Below are 20,611 nucleotides of genomic sequence, written 5' to 3'. Positions count from 1 at the left end.
GAGGCAGGGCAGGCCTGAGCCACAGTAAACCAGGCAGTGACAAGAGGTGCATTTGTCCAGGATTGAGAAAAAGAACGTGTGTGGTTCCCACGGATGACTAGACTGCTACTGTTTCCTTCCCAGGAAATGACCCTTGGCTCTAAAAAGAGGACCCCATTTTTCATGATAAAATGGCAGCAGTGAAAACGCCCAGCAGAGAACTAAAGAATGCTGAGGAGCCGTTTAATAACGTCTCGCCCGTCCTTTTGAAGAGTCTAGTGGAGGAGCCCAAGAGAAGAACAGAAGTACCTAATCACCTCCTAGAATCGAGTAAGTGGTTAGAAAACAGATTTGCTTTACAGCTCACGTCTTCCCAGAGGATCCAAAGTCCAGAAAGCATAATGGAATTTTTGGTGCTGATTTATCTGTGTTGTTTCATAGGCTCATAATAGTTTTTCTTATTAAGAGCAGTGGTTCTATTTAGGTCCATCCACTTCACTGATAGATTTTTGTGGTGCAGATTATTCACCAGGTTCTGTTGCTTCCACATCCTCAGATATCTTTCCATCTGTCCCCAGTGCCTGTTCCTCATCCTCAGCAGGTCACCAGACTATTGTAGTGCCCTCCTCCCTGGCCACACTCTCCTCGGGACCCCCTTTCACACCCCAGTCAGTTTCCTTTGCAGAGTCCTGGCTCTCTCCTGTCCCTGTCCTGCTCAGATGCGCTCAGCGGTTCCCCTTGCACACAGAATAAAGTTGCAATTCCTTGTCTGGGCATTTGGTCCCCTTTGCTGTTGATCTGAACCTGCCCGCCCAGTGCCATCCCCTGCCGTCCCCTCTATCCTCAGCTCCAGCCACGCCATGTTACTCCTGCTCCTTCGAGACCACATGCATTTCAGATCTTCTTGCCTTTTTTCAAGCACGTTCCCTAGTGTGAAAAGCCTGGTAAATCCTGTAGCTATTATGTAAAAGCGAATCATTTTGCCTCATTATTCTCACTTAAGCCACATAACCTCATGAGATACGCTCTCTTTCCATTTTACTGTTGGGGAAGCTGAGACTCAGGTCAGATGAGTTCCCCAAGGTGGTGCAGCTAGGTGGCGAGTTGGTGTTCAGCTGATGCCGCGCGATGTCCAGCCGGTCTTCAAGGCCCACCGCAAATGCTGGAAATGTAGTGTTTCAGTGTCGTTCTTTCGTCTCTGTAGAACTTGAGTGCAAGTTAGTATGCTTGACTGTTTCTGGGCATTAACAGAAAAATGCCTGTTTTACATTTATTTTGTGGCCCTAAAAACAAAACCTTCAGCATTAAAAAAAAATTACCAAATACTGTTAATTTCAATACTTAAAAAATTACCAGATAACCTACAGAGATTGTCAGTCCCCCTGAAACATCATCCTTACCCCATTCCAGCCCTTCAGTTGGGCCCAAAGCTGATGACAGTGACAGCTCAGCTGGTGAGGAGTGGAAACCCCAAACACTTCACACCCACTTCAGATGTATGCTGGGATCACAGCTAAGGGATGGTGTAAGGCTGTCCGTGCCTCACAGGATTTGGGTACAGCCAAGGCTGAAAGGTTATCGTTCGTTAGAAATTGGGCAGTGCTTTCATACTGAGGGAGGCTGCTTGGGGGGGAGTCAGACAGACCTGGGCTTGGTTTTTAACTGTGAGCTGTGGGTGTGTTGCTTAACCTTGTTGAGTCTCAGCGTCCTCATCTGCAGAGTGGAAGTGATACCTACCCCGTAGCATAGGACTGGGGACAACAAACAAATGCCTGGTGTAAAGCACTGATGGTGCAGAAATGAGCGTGTAGCGGGTTCTCAGTGCCTGCTCTGCACGGCTCAGCACCTGTTGAGTGAAGAGCTGGGGGGTTTGTAGACCCAGACACTTGTGAGCTCAGCTGTGTTAACCGTGTTCTCAAAACTGGGGGAAAAAAAGACACTCATGTTACAACAATAGCAGTTGGAGACTTTCCTGTCCAGAGCAATAATTATTCAGAGCTGTCAGACTACTCTATATCACACTGTAATTCTATTCAGAGGAAATCAAATAATGACAGTTACATACAGAGTACAGTTGTGCATCGCTTAACGCTGGGGATACGTTCTGAGAAATGCGTTGTTAGGCCATGTTGTCTTTGTGTGAACATCACAGAACGTACTTACACAAGGCTGGATGGTATAGCCTACTACACACCTGTGTGTTAGGCTGTGTGGTACTAATCTTGATATATGTGGTCTGTTGTTGACCGAAACGTCGTTATGCGGCACTTGACGGTAATAAAATTAAACTCTGGTGTTTGGAGTCTTTGAACTGGGTCCTCATTTGGTAGTAAGTGATGGCGGTGCTGGAGCAAAGGCAGGGCTTGCGCTCTTCTCGAGCTCGTGTTCTATACGAAGACTCGTACAAAATGTGTGAAGAGCCAATTATTTTAATAAGTAATAAACAGTCGATGTGAGTTTGTATTGTGATGATAATATCTCCAACTGATGGGTACAACTCGAGAGGGAGAAGCAGAACATGCGTTTGGAACTGACCGTTACTCTTGTTGACAGCTGTATCCTCTGTCTGAAAACTTCATATGCTTAAAATATCCTAAATTAAATATCCCTTTCATTTAATATTTTTTATGTCTCATCTCATACTTATCAACATTGTTTTTTTAGAGATTTATGCAAAGCTTCTGAATAATAAGGTCATCCAGGCAAAACCTGGCATCCTGCACTTTGGAGGCTATCAAGTAGGAAAACAACACCAACAGGCTCTGGTAAGCACTTTTTAAGTGGGATAATTAATCATCGTAATGAAATGACATGACTGCTCTGCGTTTATGTTATTTGTTCATCTAAAGAGCAGCGTACTCAGCGGAAGGGCAGGTATAAATTGAGCCAGAAAGGCAGTTCTAGAATGAGAAATTTTGAAGTTGCACCAGTGTCCTTGGGCAAATTACTTCCCCTGCCAAGGGCTCCTCCTCTTTCCAAATGGATACCGTGGCTGAGTGACTCTTAGGGGCCGGGAACCGTGCTTTTGTCTCCTATGATTCATTTGGGCTTCTACTAGCTCTGTGGAGGTTGTATTATTACTCGCATTATATAGATGAGGAAACCGAGATTCCAAAAGGTTGAATAGTTGGCTCAAGAACACAGAGCTCCTAAGTGACGGAGACAGACTGACCCCTGGGTTGCCTTCCTCCAGACCAGTGTACCCTTCTCCGTGCCTACATCACCAGGGAGAGGGTGTCCGTTTCCTAGGAGGCTCCAGCGAGGGTTCCATTTCACCTGCTTGGGTCAGATGCCCATGGTTATATCAGTCATCCTGGCCAGAGAGATTCTGCCCAGATCTGGGGCGGCAGGAGTCAGCGCCGCTGAACAGGCTCCAGAAGGGACAGATGAAGGAATGGACCGCAAAGCAGCCGAATCCTATAGTGACTGCAGTCCACCCCTGAGCCACACAGAGGTCCAGTCCTTCCTGGGTCCCCTTCAGTGACCTGGATGTTCAGACCGTGGTGGGCTCTGGGTGGCTACAGCATTCCTGACTCCCATGCTAAAGGGGACCTGAACATTTAAATCAGCTCTACAACCCCAGTGACCTCACCATGATCCCCTAAAGTCACACTGAGCAGGGCACCAGAGTTACCCCAACAGGGCGCTAGATCTGAGAGCCAAACTGGCCTCTGAGTGTGGACTGGATTCTCTTCACATGGGCCCTGAGACTCTGGCTTTATGTGAGGGCCCCCTCTGGCCCTGTGCCCACACAAAGTCTCGACTTTTAGATGTAGTGCATTCTTAGAAGCCGTGGCTCAAAGTGGATCATTTTAAGGTAGGATTCCGGCTATTGTGTTAGACTGCTCAGGGTGAGAAGAACCACTGGAGGAAACTGACAAATGATAGAGCCGTCGGGAAGTGGAGTTGGGTCTTATCAAGTGTCCCCAACAGCAGAGAATGCCGTTTCCGTGAGTCCTGACACACTCAAGTGGGCGGAAAGAGAGTAGATCAAGAGAGGAAGCTGTCAGGTGCCAAGTGTTCCCTCTCAGGAAAGGGTCAGGATCTAAAACTGATTGGGAACTTCCCTGTCAACTGACAAGGACGCATTTCCTAGAGCGTGGTGTCAAAGACCAAGGTTGATAATTCACCTGGGAGCTTATTTTTCCTGGGTATGAGGTATGCTGTCTAGATTACGGTAGGAAAGATCTAAATAATTATCATTCATAATATTCATTGTTCATAATGAATAAACAATTCACTCCCCAGCCCCCTCACTCTCCTCATGCCCCCACTCACCCCACCCCCACCCTCAGCAACCACTAATCCACTTTCCATTGGTGTAGATTTGCCTATTCTGGACATTTCGTATGAATGGAATCATGTAATACGTGGTCTTTTGTACTAGCTTCTTTCATTTGGCATGATGTTTTCCAGGCTCATTCAATTTGCAGCATCTATCGGTACTTCATTCCTTTTTACGGCTGAATAGTCTTCCGTTGTCTGGGTGTACTGCATTCTGTTTATCTGTTCAGCGGTTGATGGACATTTGGGTTTCCACTTTGGGGCTATCATGAAAAATGCCACTCTTTTTTTTTTAAGACTTTATTTTTTTTTCCTTTTTCTCCCCAAAGCCCCCCGGTACATAGTTGTATATTTTTCATTGTGGGTCCTCCTAGTTCTGGCATGTGGGACGCCGCCTCAGCATGGTTTGATGAGCAGTGTCACGTCTGTGCCCAGGATTCAAACCAACGAAATACTGGGCCGCCTGCAGCGGAGCGTGCAAACTTAACCACTCGGCCATGGGGCCAGCCCCATGAATAATGCCACTCTGAACATTTCTGTGCATGTTGTTGTATGGACATATTTTCAGTTCTCTTGGATATATATCAAGGAGTGGAATCGTTGGGTTGTATGGTATGTTAGTTTTCTGTGGCTGCCATAGCAAATTACCACAAATTTAGGGCCTTAAAAAGACAGAAATTTATTCTGGAGGCCAGAGACCAAACTCAAGGTGTCGGCAGGGCCATGCCACCTGCGAAGGCGCTTGGGAAGAAGCTTTCCTTGCCTCTTCCAGCTTCTGGTGGCTCCAGGTGTTCTTTGGCTTTATGGCTGCATAACTCCAATCTCTGCCTCCATCTTCACATGGCCTTCTCCTCTGACCCCCTGTATCTTTCCCTCTTCTGTCTCTTAAAAGGACACCTGTCATTGGACTTAGGGCTCATCTGAGTAATCCAGGATGATCTCATCTCAAGGTCCTTAACTAGTAACATCTGCAATGACCCTTTTCCCAAATAAGATCACATTCACACATTTCAGGTCTTAGGATGCAGACATATCTTTTTGAGCCCACCATTCAACTCACTGTTGTTTTGTTTGCATTTCCCTAAAGGCTAATGATATTGAGCGTCTTTTCATGAGCTTACTGGTCATGATGTAAAAAAGCCCTGTGGAAGAGAAGGCATTTGGGGAGAAGGCATTCAAGGCGTAGAGGAAGACGTGGAGAGAGGTGCAGGGGGAGCAAGCACGTGGCGTATTTGGAGACCAGCGTGCAGCCTGGTTTACCTGTTGTAGGGTTTGGGAGGGAGATAAAGCTTCATTCTGCTGAAGACGGGTGGCCATCCCTGTTTTCTGTGTAGCACAATGCCTGACGCACAGAGGGCACTCTATAAATATTTGTGACTGATACTGAACTCACTTTATAGGAAGAGAATAAATTGGCAGACTCACTAATTCCAGGTAAATGCAGGGTAAAGTCTAAATAATGATGCTGCTCCTCTCAGACATTAAAACAGACGGATAGATAAAAGTACAAAATGATTTCATCTTAATAACGTCCTGAGAGATCTTGGGCGAGCCAGCCTCCTGTTTCCATCAGCAAAGTTAGCGGAAGCCTAAGGTAATTACCTTGAGATTCTTGCCAAACAAGGGGAAAATCTCTGCTTTTATCTTGGTTTTGCTACAGGAAACTAAGCAAATTGCCCAAGAATGGAATGATTGACTGTGGGTTTAAAACCACAATAACTTGTTCATTAACGTTGGAGATTGATGCAGACCTGGTTAAAGGATTTAAAGCCTTTTACTTGAATTCGTATTGCAATCAATGTTTCGATTTACTTTGAAACTGGAAATAATAGTTCCCAGTTTTCTCAAAACCAAGACCTCTTAAATTCTTTTTGCCTCTGCAGAAAGATTTTGTTTGGGAAACTATACTATTAGGTGAATAATTAATCCATGTTTCCATGGAATAACCAGTGTTACTGCTGCCAGCCCAGAGCAAAGTTGTCAGCCCACACAGCCTTATCTCGCATAAATTAACTGTTCCTCCGGGCTCAGAAATAATAGTATTAGTTTTTAATTCCCTCTTGCAGCCTTTAGAGACCCCCAGCCCCCAGGATCTTGATTCTCAAAATTGGGGCCATGAATCCCACAGCTTCTCAGTGTGTGAACGAGGGTGGGGAGAGTTGGGGCCACAGTATAAACATGGTGCATCTTTCTGGAGCATCAATTTTACTCTCACATTTTGGAGAAATGCATTATAGAGCAAAATTTTAGAGTAAAATGTATAACCAATATGCATTTTAAGATAAAACACTTTAAAGAACTTATGGGGCTGCTTGAATTTTGTCCGCAGATCTCTTGTATTAGGTACTCACCTCTGAGGAGCTATGCCGCTAAGGGAGGCATTAAAAGATTCCAACCTGGAGGCTGAAATGTTGTGTTAGGCAAATACTGTGATAAGTGCTTGGGGTTGAAGGTTAGCCCCTCCCCACCTCAAGCCAAGCCTTCACTAGAGGGTGGGTTTCGCTCTGCCCTGTAGAAGGAGAAGACTAGTATCTCCTGAGGGGGTGCAGAAGGGGGTGTGAGGAGGTATGGGAGGGGGTGGAGAGAGCTGTGAGAATCCTTGGGAAACCCCTGCAGATCTTGAGGAAAAGCTGTTAACCCATGACTACCTCATGTGTGGTTGGTGGTTTTGCTGTGTGTTTACTGTGGGAAGCAGTTCTGAAAAACCGAAGCAGGGGCTGAATTTCGTGTTACAGTCAATATGGTGCCCTGTGGAGGTCACGTCAAAGTCACAAGGACCCACAGGGCCAGGACGAGATCAGCTCTCAGGCGAACAGAGAGCTTGGAGGGCCTGGGGCTATCTACTGACCCCAAACGGGAAGGCAGGGTAGGATTTTAGGCAATTTTATCTTGCCTCGCTCAAGGGCCATGCTGGGTTATTCATGTTTTCTTACGCTTTCAAATGAACTTTTAATATTAATTTAAAATACACTTTCTAACCACTTCCTTCATCTTCTCAAGCCTGTTTTTCTTTGAATGATTTTTTTCCCCAGTTTTAATTATAAATGGAAAGGCAGGAATGCCATTTTAGCCCTGAAAGGATATCACTTTTAACAATTTAAGAAATAAAACTCAGGGCCAGCCCAGTGGTATAGTGGTTAAGTTTGCATGCTCTGCTTTGGCGGCCCGGGGTTCACGGGTTCGGATCCCGGGCACAGACCTACACACTGCTGTTCAAGCCATGCTGTTGTGGCGTCCCACATACAAAATAAGGAAGATTGGCACAGATATTAGCTAGTGACAATTTTCCTCAAGCAAAAAGAGGAAGATTGGCAACAGATGTTAGCTCAGGGCCAATCTTCCTAACCAAATAAATAAATAAATAAATAAAACTGACCTGCTGAGAAAGTATGAAAATAAAGATAGGAATGCAGTTTGGGCACTGAGGTGTGCTGAGCTATGAGATAGCAGGACGTAGTGGGAAGAGCCCTAGACCAAGGCTGGAGACCAGGATCCTGGCCCAGCTCTGCCCTTAACCCGTGTGCTGTGAGCAGGACCAACCTCTGCGTCTTCATACAGCAAGGGGACTGTGCTAAATGCCCTCGGTGTCCTTCTAGGGCTCAGACAACACAGTCTTCAGCAACACAAAGAACACGGGTTATGACAGCATGCCGTATGTGCAAGCAAAACCTGAGAACTGCACAATTAATAGAATCTCCAGTCTTCCCAATAGATCTTGAAAGTCAGCCTCTTGCATGTTGACTTTCTTTTCTTAAACGTAGAGAGCAAGCTGTTCATTTTTCGCTTTAGTCTGTTAAGTTTTGTTGTTGTTTTGAGTTTATTTTAAAAGCTCATTGGCAAACACGCTCCCTGGGGTTGTCTTAGGCAACGTTTGGTTTAAACGTCCCTGTGAGGAGAAGGATGTTTCCCCCCGCGGCCCCCCGCCCCAACCCAGTCTGTGGACTGCCCTCTCGCATGTCTGCCGCCTGCCAAGCCGGGCAGGGGGGGCGCCCAGCACTTAGTCTCATTTCACTTCAGTTCTCAAGGAAAAGCTGAACGTTTCATTTTCTTCCTCTTTCCGCACTCCCTTTACCTAAATATCTAAATTTTGTTTGAGTCTGTTGTTTCTTATTTCTCTATTGATCCAAATGAGTAATTCCAGATCAAGAATCTTTTAAAAGTGAATATGGGAACTGTAGCCAAATAATATGTCTTTTTTTTTTTTTTAAAGATCGGCACCTGAGCTAACATCTGTTACCAATCTTCCTCCTCTTCTTTTGCCCCCAAAGCACCCCAGTACACAGTTGTATATTCTAGTTATAGGTCCTTCTAGTTGTGGCATGTGGGACACCACCTCAGCATGGCTGGATGAACGGTGCCATTGTCTGCACCCAGGGTCCAAACTGGCAAAACCCCAGGCTCCCGAAGCAGAGTGTGTGAATGTAACCGCTCGGCCACAGGGCCAGCCTCTAATATATCTTTGATTATGATGAATGGGATCTTTACTGTTTTATTCTCTAAGAAAATCATTCCATATTTTCTCATTGCTAATTTTCCACTCCCTTGACAATGTAGCCGTCATCTGAAGCCCGGCCTTCATATGGGAGGGTCGTGCGCAGGTTTGCATTTGCTCTGCCACTCTGAGGTGGGAGGAAGCACTGGGTTTCATTATTTTTTTAAATCAAAACCTGGCTCAGCCCCTCCCCTTCAGGCGCTGGCTGGATCTCCAGTCTCAGAGGTTCCAGCTCCTGTTGGACCATTCTGGAATACTGGAGCAACTGAGCCAGCCCAGCAGCTGTGAGGACAGACCTTTTGTCTCTAGCCTGTGAAGCTGCTTGTTGCAAACTAACCTAGACCAGTGAAGTTCTTTCTAACTGTCAGATAGATAATTGAAAATCTGACGGTACTGGGAGCTGGGAGCCATAGGTCCCCTCCCCGACAGCCTTGCTGCTAGGTGGTCCGCTGCAAGGAAAACAGGTCTGAGAAGAGATTCGGCTGTGCATATAAACACTTATTAGCAAGCAGGCAAAAAAGACTCATCGAACTTACAATCCCCAAGAAGCCCCAGCCGGAGCTCCTTGCGAGGACGCTCTGCTGGCAGCAGATGCCGCAGCTTTCCCTCGGTGGGACTGGCGACCTTCCGACAGGCAGACAGGATTTTTTTGTGAAGTGCAAAACCCGGGATCTAAGGGAGTCCTGGGCCTTTGAATGTCATTCTAAAGGATAATGGCCTCCGGGCTCCCCAGATTCCCATAGCCCTTTTGTTCAAGAGCGGAGATGCCTGCATGATATTCCAGTTAGTCCGCATCTCCCGAGTGTCCTCGACGCTCATGTGGAAGAGCCCTGGTGTGATCCAGGGGAGCGTTACTGGAGCGCTCTTAGTGGCCGCCTCTGGAGCGTGGAGTCTGGATGGGGCTTGCAGTGCCCTGGGCCCTCCTGGGGTGCAGGTTACTGATTCCTTCTAGGGTAACTGCCCCCTGGATGTACGTTAAAACCAGTCCATGCACCCTGTTGGTTGCACTGTCCTTACTGAATTATTTTACAGTAAATGACAGACAGTATAACCGCTTCTGCTCCCAGGTCTTCCTGCACTCCAGCTCGAGGCTGTCAAGGTCCTCCCTCCACGACAAGCATAGGGAGAGAGCTCTGTGTCAGGGTTCCAGGCCCCAGGCCAAGTGGTCACCTCACCCTCTCCAGGCAGGTCCCACCACCCCAGAGCTCAGATGGCGATGGGTACAGCGTCCTGGGTCCCAGCATCCCTGCCCTCCCAGTCTCTCCTGGAAGGGCGGCTCTTGTGGATGGGGCCCCAGGAGCCCACACCTTCACCAGGACGGTCCCTGTGCAGGGCCCTTGGAGGTTGAGAGAGGCCTGGGCAACATTTGGGGGTTTTATTAGGCTTTTAGCATATTAAAAAAGAGAAGAGGGGCCGGTGCCATGGCCTAGTGGTTAATTTCAGTGCCCTGCTTCGGCGGCCCAGCTTTGGTTCCCGGGCACAGACCTACACCACCTGTCAGTGGCCATGCTGTGGCGGCAGCCCACGTACAAAATAGAGGAAGATTGGCACAGATATTTGCTCAGTGCACATCTTCCTCAGCCAAAACACAAGAAAAAGAGAAGACATGCCAAAAGAGGGTCACAAAAACTGTGGTGCTTTAAGAAGGTTCACAGGTGACAAATGAGAACTTTTAACAAATGCCAACGCCATTATTATGCCAACATTATAATTGCCAACATTATCAGGCAATAATGTCTGAAGTCTAATTTAGGGCTTTGATGATCATGAGACCTGGGGCAGTGGGCCCCGTGACAGGCCCGGGCTCTGGCCTAGACTTTGGAAACCAAAGGCCTCTTAATGGTCCCCTGGCCCAGGTGAAACCCAGATCCCCAGAACCCAAAGTCCTTGCTCCACTCCCAGCAGAGGGAGGAAACCCCTCTTCTCAGAGACCTGGGTTCATCCAGCAGGTTGTCCTGCCTCACGGGGACAGCCCTCGCTGCCACCATCAGAGAACTCCTGGCCTCCAGTCCTTTTAGTCTGTCCCTAGATGAATTGGAGGCTATCCCGGCCACACTCTTTTCCTGATATTTTGACTGCCTAAGTGTCTCCAGTCTCCAGGACCAGTGGCATTAATCATAGAAACTATTGGGGTTGGTGGGTGGCTGGCTTCCTAGCTCAGTTGAATCACAGGACTAAGTGAGTTCAACCGAGAGGCTCACGGGGTAGCTGGTCAGGACTGGGAGGAGGGGGTGTGAGGGGACAGTGCGTGCTGGGGCGACGCTGGGGTGCAGGCTCTGCTGAAGCCCCTAAGCCGGGCACAGGGCACGTGGCGTATTGTTCTTTAGATGGTGATTGTTGTGTTTATTATTCTTTGAATGGTGTAGGATGAATTTTGAATCTTTTAAAAAGTTAAGAAGTGCATTCTATCCCCTCAAATCCCTTTTGGAACAAGATGAGCTGTAAATAAATGTGGAGATGAATATGCAAATGGGTGACACAGTGTGTATTTTTCTGAATGCTTCTTTTTCTCTCCCAGCATCTGGTCAACGTCTCGAATGAAGACATAGATGTTCATATCTTACCCCCACAAACCAAATACTTTCAGATCAAGTATGTGAAAAAGGTAGGCAGCGGGTGCCAGTTCCTGCCCCGTGTTCCCTGTTGGGTCGAGGCTCTCTGTCCCGGGTCTGCTGGGGCGGCTGTGTGGTGTGTTGTCACCGCAGTCCCGTGCTCTGTGTGCTCTGGGGCTTGTCCGGACAACAGCCCGCTTGTCTTCTAGGAACACCGCCTTGTCCCTGGCTTGTCCCTCACGGTCACCGTTACGTTTTCTCCAGACGAGTGGCGATACTATTATGATTGCATCCGTGTTCACTGTAAGGTAAGCTTCTTCAAATTGCTTTTAGGGGGAGGGGATGGGGTCAAATCTTACATCCTCCAGGGAGGAAGACAGAGAGAGAGTGACGAGCGTGAATCCTCAGCCCAGGGACTGGGATGCCTCGGGCAGCCATCTGAGTGGCATGGAGGGTCCTTTCCAGCGGCGTGGGTCCCAGTTGGGAAAGCATTAGGCCACCGAGGACAGGGCAGAGCCACGAGACCCTGCTTGCTGCGGGTTTTCCACCTGCCCTGGCCTGAGACCTCATTTATCGTATGGTGCTGGGAGACGACGAAGGCTTTTTCAAATAAATTAAACACACTCCTTTAAGTGCGAGGTTAGGAAATTAGCAAGAGCCTCGAGTTGTGATTATAAACCTCAGAGACTGGACGATGTCTTGTGCGGGGATTCCCCAGGGGCACCCCGGGGGTCTGCCCCCAGACGGCTGTGCTGTGCGAGTTCCTGTGAGCCTTTCCTGGGTCACCTAGTCCACCCCTGGGCCTCCAGCCAGAGCCAGCTCCACGTGCTGTCAGTCCTTCTCTTAACACTGTCGCCTCCACCCTTCCCTTTGCTCTGTATTCCAGGCCCAACTCTTGCAAGTTGAAAAGCCTTAAGGTTAAGTAAATTTAATTTTTCAAAACTAAATGGAAGAGTATGTTTTAGTAACAAACACAAGTAAAAAAAAAAACAAACACAAAAGCTAAAAATGAAAGTGGAGTACTGCTTTCAGGAGGAACATTCTGTATCAAGAAGGAAGATCCTGGGACAGGACGGCACAGAGGGCCGGGGCCCGGCTCCCGCCACTGAAGAGGATGCTGATGATTCCCGGCCTTCATGAAGGACTTATCACTTTCCAAGGCCGTCATCTTCTTGGTTCTTACAGAGCCTATAAAGAAAGGCAGAATTATCCCCATTTTGCAAAGGAAGAAACGAGGCCTGGGGAGGTTAAAGATCTTGAGCCAGGTCACACATTACGCGGGACCAGGGAGCAGGGCCCGCGCCCTCTGCCCAGTTCATTGCTTACTGTGCGACGCTGTCGGGCTCAGCTGACTCTGTGCTGGTTTCTCTCTCTCGGGCCACTGAAGACTGTGTTTCCATATAATTTCCTGAAATAGGAGCAGATAGATTTCTGTCTTTGTATCTACATGAGAGCATCATTATCTTTAGCTTTCCTGGATAAAAATGAATGAAATGTGCTTAAGTGTGTTTCCTACACTTTGTTTATAGCTAAGAAAACTCAGTATTTCTAATGTTGTACTTAAGCACTCAGGTTTCTTAAGGAAGTGTTTTTAATGGTAGAAAACAAGAAATAAAGCATCTACAAGTTCACCTTTGAACATTATAGTCTTCAATCTGGTAAACTTGACTTTTCTCCCATTAATTTTTAGGGAGACGAGACTTTGCTTGTTCCCATCCATGCCTATCCTGTCACGAACACGCTGGACTTTCCCTCATTTATAAACCTATCAAATGTTCTCCTTGGTGAAAGGTGAGTTACCAAAATGAACTATCAAAATGTCACAGGATGTGAAAAGTTAAGAGATACGTATGAAAAAACTTAGGTTTGTATTTTTCCTAATAGAAAGCTATCCTTCTAGCTGAATTAGCCTGGACTTGCAAGGTGGACTTGCAAGACTGTGGTTGCAAAGGGACAAAAAACCAAGTCAAAATATCATAAACAAGAAAGGGAGTTTATTAGGCCCTTTCATTGGAAAGGTGCAAGATGGGTCTTCAGGCGTGGCCGGGTCTCGGGGTTTGAGTCGGGTTGCAGAGTCTGCCTCTCCCCGTGTCTTGGTTTTGCTGGCCTGTGCAACACACAGTTCCTCCTCAACAGGCTCCCCGTCATGGGGGCGAGACAGCTGCCAGAAGCCCCGGATACTCCTGGCAACAGGGGGAGTGGATACGGGGAAGGCGAAGACAGGAGAAAGTCACTGTAGAAGCCAAATCTCAGCTTCCCTCTTCCTTCTTGTCGGGAAAATAGTTAATAATTCCAATTGTAATGTAAGATATGTCTTGTTTTTTCAGTAAATAGTTGTTAAATACCTACTACCAGGCATAGTGCTGTTGCCCCTAGGGTTACAAAGAAGATGGATATTGAGCTGCTAGAAGTTGATATATAATGGCCATGCCAATCATTAAAATCCTAAAATGCTTTTGTGCTTGTTGGGAAATAGATCCCATCCTGAGTCCTTCATCCCTGCATCCCAGCTGCCTGGCCCCTCTCCGCCTTCCCCTCGTCTCCCGGTGACTCAGTGACTAAGTTGTTAATACCTAGCAGTTTGCCCCGCAGGACCTGGCTCCGGCCTTCCATCCATTCTAATTGAGCAGTGCTTGGGAAGTCCCAGTGGATGGATATTTTGAATATCACCCACGGTAAAAAGAATAGACACGAATAGACAAAGATTCTGATTCTGAAGGTCTTCGAGTGTAATTGTGATGGAACCACGTCATCAATTAATTACACCAATTGCTAAGTGCTGTAATAGAGGCGCACAGGGTCCCATGTAGGCCCCGAAGAGGGAGCACGAAACTGCCTGGAGAGATGGGGAAAGTCCTCACCCATTTGGGGGTGACATCTGGTTATCCTAAGAGGACACCATGGGATGGAAGGTGACAGTGGCATTTCAGGCATGGAGATACATGTGAAATGTGAAATGGCACAACACGTCCAGGCCTGTCTAGAACATTCCTGTGACTGGATGTGGGTCACAGGAGCTATGGCAGGGGAAATAGGGAGAAGACTGAGCCAGAAGGCCTCATAGGCTTTGCTGGAATGGTAGATTTTACCCTGAGGCCATCACTGAAAGATTTAAGCAGAGAAATGGCGCAGTCAGATCCAGCTCTGGCGGCCTGTGCAGAGAATCGGAGGGGGCGTGGCCAGGGCCACTGTGGTGAGCCAGGCACGAGACAGGAGAGGGCCTGGGACCCTTCAAAAATGGACAGTAACTGCAAACATTTAAATATAGCAGTAGTGTCTTAGTTCAGGTCCCTTAGAAGCAGAAACAAGGACACATTGCACATGATTCATTAAGGCATAACCCATAAAGGAGTGAAGAATAGGGATGGGGGCCCAGTCGCCCAGCCAAGGGCACCTTCCTGGAGAAGGTCAAGGTGAGAGTCATCAGCCACAGCACTCTAGAGCGCGCGGTGCGTGCAACAGCCGGGGAAGAAGAGTTGACAGCATCCGCTGCAGACCTGCGGCAGCAGACTGTCCTTGATTTACACACCCACTTGTCAGCACTCCGCCTGGCTTCCTCTGGCTCTGCACTTAGACTTTTCTGGAGTGATGGTGTGGATTCCATGAGCAATCGAGCTGATGCGAGCTGTCACCTGGCAGAGGTGATCGTCTCCCAGAGGATTTTGTCATGAATGGATACTGCAGGGCTGACTACGCCAGGCGACCATGTCCAGGCTGCCTTCCCTCCCCAGGACAGACCGGGGCCTGGGAAGGAGGCCCGGGCAGCCTCCCAGGACCCCCATCAGTGGCACACCAAGAAGTGGGTGGTGGGAGTGGTCTGGCCCACATGCAAGCATTAACAGGAGTTCATTGTCTGTAGAAAATTTTAAAAAGGCAGCAAAACCTACTAGAAGTCCTACTACAAGTCTAAATATTATCAGTGGGAAAATATTCCTCCCTACGAGGGTGGACTTGCTCCCAGCCTTTGCTCCGACGCATCAGAAGCGCTGCCTCATTCGTGATGTCCAGGTTCACTGTGGTCTCCAAGCTTGCCACTCTCAGTTTCATTCCTGTCACAGCGTTTCCTTACCTGCGAGTCCCGTTGGGGCATCTCCCTCAGTGCTGAGCGGCCCTGCCTCTGGCTCCTGCTCTTCCTCTGGCTCAGTGTGAGGCCCTCACCCCCGTATGCACAGGACACCCCCAGCGCTGCTCCATTTCTTTCTCTGGCTGCTCGTGAGCTCAGCCTGTGGACAGAAGCAGATGCCCCTCCAGTGCTGCCGCTCTGCGCCTGCCCCGGCTGCTTGGCAGCTTCTGTGCCCGACCTCACCCGGTTTCCCTACTTGCCCCACCCAGAGGGCACCTCCTGGTCAGCGCCTCCTTCAGCTCCACCATCCACTTGTCACTGTGTCTGGGAGATGGGGCATCTGACTCAGCTTTGCCACTGCCTCGTTCCACTCGCCTCTCAGCCCCTCAACCTCACTCTTTCCGTTTGTGGCTCCTTATGGAAAACCTAAAGCCCAGGATGGTTTTCTAAGGAATTTTGAGATTGTTGGAAGGGAATGAAGAAGTGGTCCACGAATCGTCAAATCTTGTCTGTTGAAGACTGCTTTTAATGCTCAACTTGTCATCACTTCATTCATTCATGCATTCACCCATTCTGAATTTGGCCTGCCTGGCCCCCAGCTTGTGGCTTCTGATTTAATTAAACTGCTGACCTGCTTGGTTTGGTCCACATGGTGGTGGCCCACACAGTTTATTTTTTAAAAACCTTTGAATTAGCGGTCAACATTTAAAAATCAAAAGATTTCAAATGAAAATTTAAGTTGCCACTTTTCTTTAAAAAAGAAAAAAGGAAGATCCAGCAATACTGGGCCCACATTTCTGCATGATCACAGTCAGTTCAGCTGGGCCAGAATGGAAGCTGCCTCTTTAGAGGACTATGCCTTTGTCAGCTCACCGCAGTCCCCACCACTCCCTATTGCCCACACTCAGCCCTCCACTCATTTTTGTTACCTGCCTGGCCTATGAGGACTTTCAATAAGGAAACTGAAAAGGAGACAAGGCAATGCAGTGTCATGTTTAACAGCATAGACCACTAAGGCTCTGGGGCCATTCTGTCTGGATTCCAATCCAGGCTCTGCTTCAAGATGGCTGTGTGACCCTGAAAAATGACAACCTCTCTGTGCCTCTCAGAATCGTCATCTGTAAAATGCAGCTTATAAGAGTACCTGCCTCATAGAATTGTTCCGAGGATTAAATGAATTAAAATAGAATTTATGAATAGTTAACAATAATAGTTGAAAATTTTTAATACTTAATAGTACTAAGAACAGTGCTTAGCATATAGTTAATGATTTGTATTAGCTATCATCATCATCTTCATCATCATCATCATCACCATCACCAAAGAGATCTTTACCTGGGGAAGGCACAAATGAGACCCAGCCCGTTTGGCTCACACTTTAACAAAGGTAGACAACATACAGAGAAATGGGAGGGAGAGGCTTGGAGTGGGAAGGCTGGCGGCCAGGTTGAAGGTGGGCTTCCAACAATGAGGGACTGGGCTGACAGCCGAGGGGGATGCATGAAGCCCCCAAAAGAGCCTGTCAGGGACTGTGCACAAGCCGGCCCAGTGGCAGCTCCACAGAGGGAGGGGCGGGGCGGGGATTGAGGTGAGGGTGCGGCTGCAGGTCTAGAATGGAGAGCTGCTTTCTCGGCATTTATCCTTAAAACAAAAAATAGTTTTGTTGAGATATAATTCACATATCATAAAATTTACTAATTTAAAATGTGCAAGTCAATGGTTTTTACCATATGCAACCACCACCACAATCAATGTTAGGACATTGTCATCACCCCAAAAAGAAACCCCATACCCACTCCTCACTCCCCCTCCCAACTTCCCAGCCTCAGGCAAACTCTAACTGACTTTCTGTATCAGTTTGTCTGTTCTGGACGTTTCATATACGTGGAATCATACACTATGTGGTCTTCTGTGACTGATCTCTTTCACTTGGCATAATGTTTTCAAGGTTCATGCAACTTGTTGCACACGTCAGGACTTCCTTTTCATTGCTGAATAGTTGTCCATTGTGTGATGGGCCGCGTTCTATTTATCCATTCATCAGCTGATGGACATTGGGTTGTTTCCGCTATTTGGCTATTTTGAATAATGCTGCTGTGAACCTTTGTAAATATGTTTCTATGTGGATATGCGTGTTCATTTCTGTTGGGTGGAATTGCTGTGTTATATGGTAACGCTGTGTTTAACATTTTGAGGAACTGCCAAACTGCTTCCCAAAGTGGCTGTTTGTGTCCATTCCTAGCAGCAGTGCGTGAAGGTTCTAAGGGCACTGATATTTTTAAATGGCAGAGTAAAGCAACATTTTCTACAGCTGAAGAAAAAATGCTATACGTTATGGAGAAAGATATAGGTAAGGGGAGAACACAAATTCAGTGGAAGGTCGATTCAGAAGGATATATTTTCTCTTTGCATATAGAATTGATTTAGGCAAAATTGCCAGAAGTTGTAGAATCTGCATTTAATAAATCGCACTCTTTGCTTTCTTACTGCAAGGTTGCTTCCGGGGAGAAGGCCTGGTCTGGGCTGAGCCTCCTTGAGGACTGGGTAGCACCCCGGTACATTTTCCACAAGGTCATGAGGTGGACTTGTGTATATTCATCACCTGCATTTTCATTGGCTGGATTTGGTGGTTGTAAATTCTCCTTGCTGAGATAAAACTCTGTGTGGACATTTGCCAACTACTTATAAACAACTTCGGTGGCTTAAGATCTGGTACAATGTATTTTGACAGCTTCTGTAAATAAGAAAAGTTGCATCCAGTTCCGTCCAACATCTCTAAATCGAACGCCATGGGGTGCAGAGGACTGGCAGCTCTCTCTCCTTTCCGTAGGTGGAAACTGTGCTCGATAACTAGGTAAACCCAACCATCAGGGCCGTTAGATTTTTCAATCACTTCACATCTTAGAGAAAATTGTAGATAAAATACCATCTTACCCTTCCCATATACGCAATAAGAATATACTTATCTTAGGTACTGAAATTTTATATCTTTCCATTCCCGTGGTTCTAAAAAGATTCGTGTTAATTCATCGTGCTCTGCAGTTTCACCAGTTGTGTCTACCTGGCAGCAAATAACTGGTTGGAATCTAGAGCAAATCCATTCAGTTGAGCGGTTGTTCTCTCCATGTGCATCGACTGATCCTCCTTGCACCAAGCTGACTCCGTTGACCAGCTGGTTAGTGTGCTATCGATAAGCTTACGTGAAAGTCACCCGGGGCCTCCCCTGGATTCCCCTTCCCTTCCTCATTTTCCACTCTGGACCTGGTCCCATGGGCAAGGCCACCATGTTGCTCTCACAGCAAGTGGAACCGTGTGTTCATCTCAGGGCTACAGGTCATTTGTAGACCACAGGGCCACATGCACAGCACTATGAGAAAAGGTCCCCGGCTGCTCCATTCCAAAGCCGGGATAGTTCCGTCTCCGGAACTTTTACGTCATAAGTTTAGGAATTTACTAAAGGATACTTTTCCTTAAGTGGGGAACCTCATGGCTCATTTCAGAAAGTGGGGGAATAACCAAGGTCAGAATAGGATGTCCGAATAAAACCAAATTCTCTCGCTGCCCCTGGAGTTGAAAGCATCTGGGCCACAGGAGAATGTGCATTCTTGAACCAGTGCTGAGAGGGAAAGACTGACGGTGAGAACTGGCTCCAGCAGAGACAACATCCAGGTCCTGCCTGGCATTGTACCGATAAAGAAAGTCCTTACTGGTGGAGAGGGGCCCCAGAACCAGCTATCACTGGCTAAGAATGAGGGTGTCAGGGTAAAATTAGAAAACTGATCTTCAGAAGAATTTTGTGCAGCCTTCAAAGAGAATAAATTCACCTTTTCCAGCTCAGCAAGGGAAGCACGCTCCTTACTCTCACTAGGGTCTCGCTCTGTGCATCCCAAACTCAAGGTTGATTTGAAGGAGCAGCAGCATTTTATGGAAACTTTCTGACAAGGGTGACTGGAGCACGCTGACCCGCTTGTTCTTTACCTCAGCCCTTACGTGGGTATGTGGAGCGGGAGTGAACTTGTGTTTTAAAACTGCTTCAAAACTGATATTCAGACAAAACGACTACAGCCACTCAACAACAGCCTTAATTTTTACTGTATGAAAAATTCTCCCATGTTTTGTAGTTAACATTGCTTTGATTTGATATCCCTTTGCTGACCTGGTTACTCATCTTGGCCCAGTCTCTTTTTATAAATTTTAGCAGGAAAAGAAAATCATCCAACCCCTAAACCACAGGGATCTGTATTAAAAATGAAAGGGCATAAATGCATCCTCCTTCCATTTAGCAGAAGCAAGTGCCAACTTGAGACAGTCAACAAAGGGAACTTTCAATAGAAGACTTACTTTTTATTTTTTTAAGTTTTTCTCACAAAATGGTGAATTCTAGACTTTTGACTCCTGGAGAAAGTGGTCAAAAGGCTGAAAATCCTAAAATGGAGGCAGCGATATTGACCTTATGAAAGCTGAGCTTGAAAATTGCAATACTCTACTTTCTCCCTTTGATTTTGTGCAAATTTGATTTGGAAAATTGCTCGGTTGGTTTGTGTGGGGCTGAGGGATGGAGCAGCACGAATTTATGATCAGCGTCCAGAGCAGATGGATGTGTGTATCAGGAGCAGTAATTAAAGGTGGAATAGTTTTCTTATTTAGGGTTTTCTAGTCTTTGTATAAATTCTTGGAATGTTTCGTTAAACACAACAGCATATACATTTTGTGGCTTCTATGAAACTACCACCCTGGTGTCATGGACTAAGCAGTAAGAAACCTAAAATATTTCTTCCGAGAGAAGGAAAGGCCATCAGCAGTGTGTAGTGTCTCCTCTTCTCTTCTCCCAGGAGATGCTGTATTTTCCTCAACAAAAAAAGAAACCAGGAGGCTTTTCATCTCCCGTCTCGACTCGCTTTAGCTGCTTCCTTTCCCTGTGAGGTGACTTTCTTCCCACGCCAGACCTCCTTGGTCTCTGCACATGGGCCCTGCTATAATCCACAGGAGCCACCCTGAATTTCATTCTTTCCCCCATTATCCCGCTTTCTCTGCAACTCGGGGGGGTTGTAAGGTGCTATTTTCTATAAAATGCATTGTTTATATCAATAATTTTCATTTATAACTGAAGTTAATATTTAACTTTTAAAAGGCCTTTTATACTGTATGACTCCACTCATGTGAGGTAGCTGGAGTCGTCAGATTCAGAGACGGAAAGCAGAATGGCAGTTTTGAGAGACCGGGTGAGGGGGCGGGGGTTAT

At 47.1% G+C, this 20,611-nt stretch overlaps 1 protein-coding gene across 11 annotated transcripts in view; it reads left to right on the top strand.

Moving 5' to 3' along the window:
• The window catches only part of CFAP221 (cilia and flagella associated protein 221), a 47,569-nt gene that overhangs the window by 4,902 nt on the left and 22,056 nt on the right, over positions 1 to 20,611 (top strand). For 4 of the 11 annotated variants that reach the window (XM_070581130.1, XM_070581128.1, XM_070581129.1 and 1 more), the window contains 5 exons: positions 124 to 309; positions 2,644 to 2,744; positions 11,274 to 11,360; positions 11,517 to 11,615; positions 12,998 to 13,098. In XM_070581130.1, the coding sequence (XP_070437231.1) occupies positions 171 to 309; positions 2,644 to 2,744; positions 11,274 to 11,360; positions 11,517 to 11,615; positions 12,998 to 13,098 (527 nt within the window). In that variant the 5' untranslated portion in view covers positions 124 to 170. The other 7 variants (XR_011528666.1, XR_011528665.1, XM_070581136.1 and 4 more) reach the window with 4 other exon arrangements.

This window comes from Equus przewalskii, chromosome 17 (assembly GCF_037783145.1).
Source record: "Equus przewalskii isolate Varuska chromosome 17, EquPr2, whole genome shotgun sequence".
NCBI lineage: Eukaryota > Metazoa > Chordata > Mammalia > Perissodactyla > Equidae > Equus > Equus przewalskii.
Note: the sequence above shows the minus strand (reverse complement) of the source record. Positions and strands in the feature narration are given on the sequence as shown.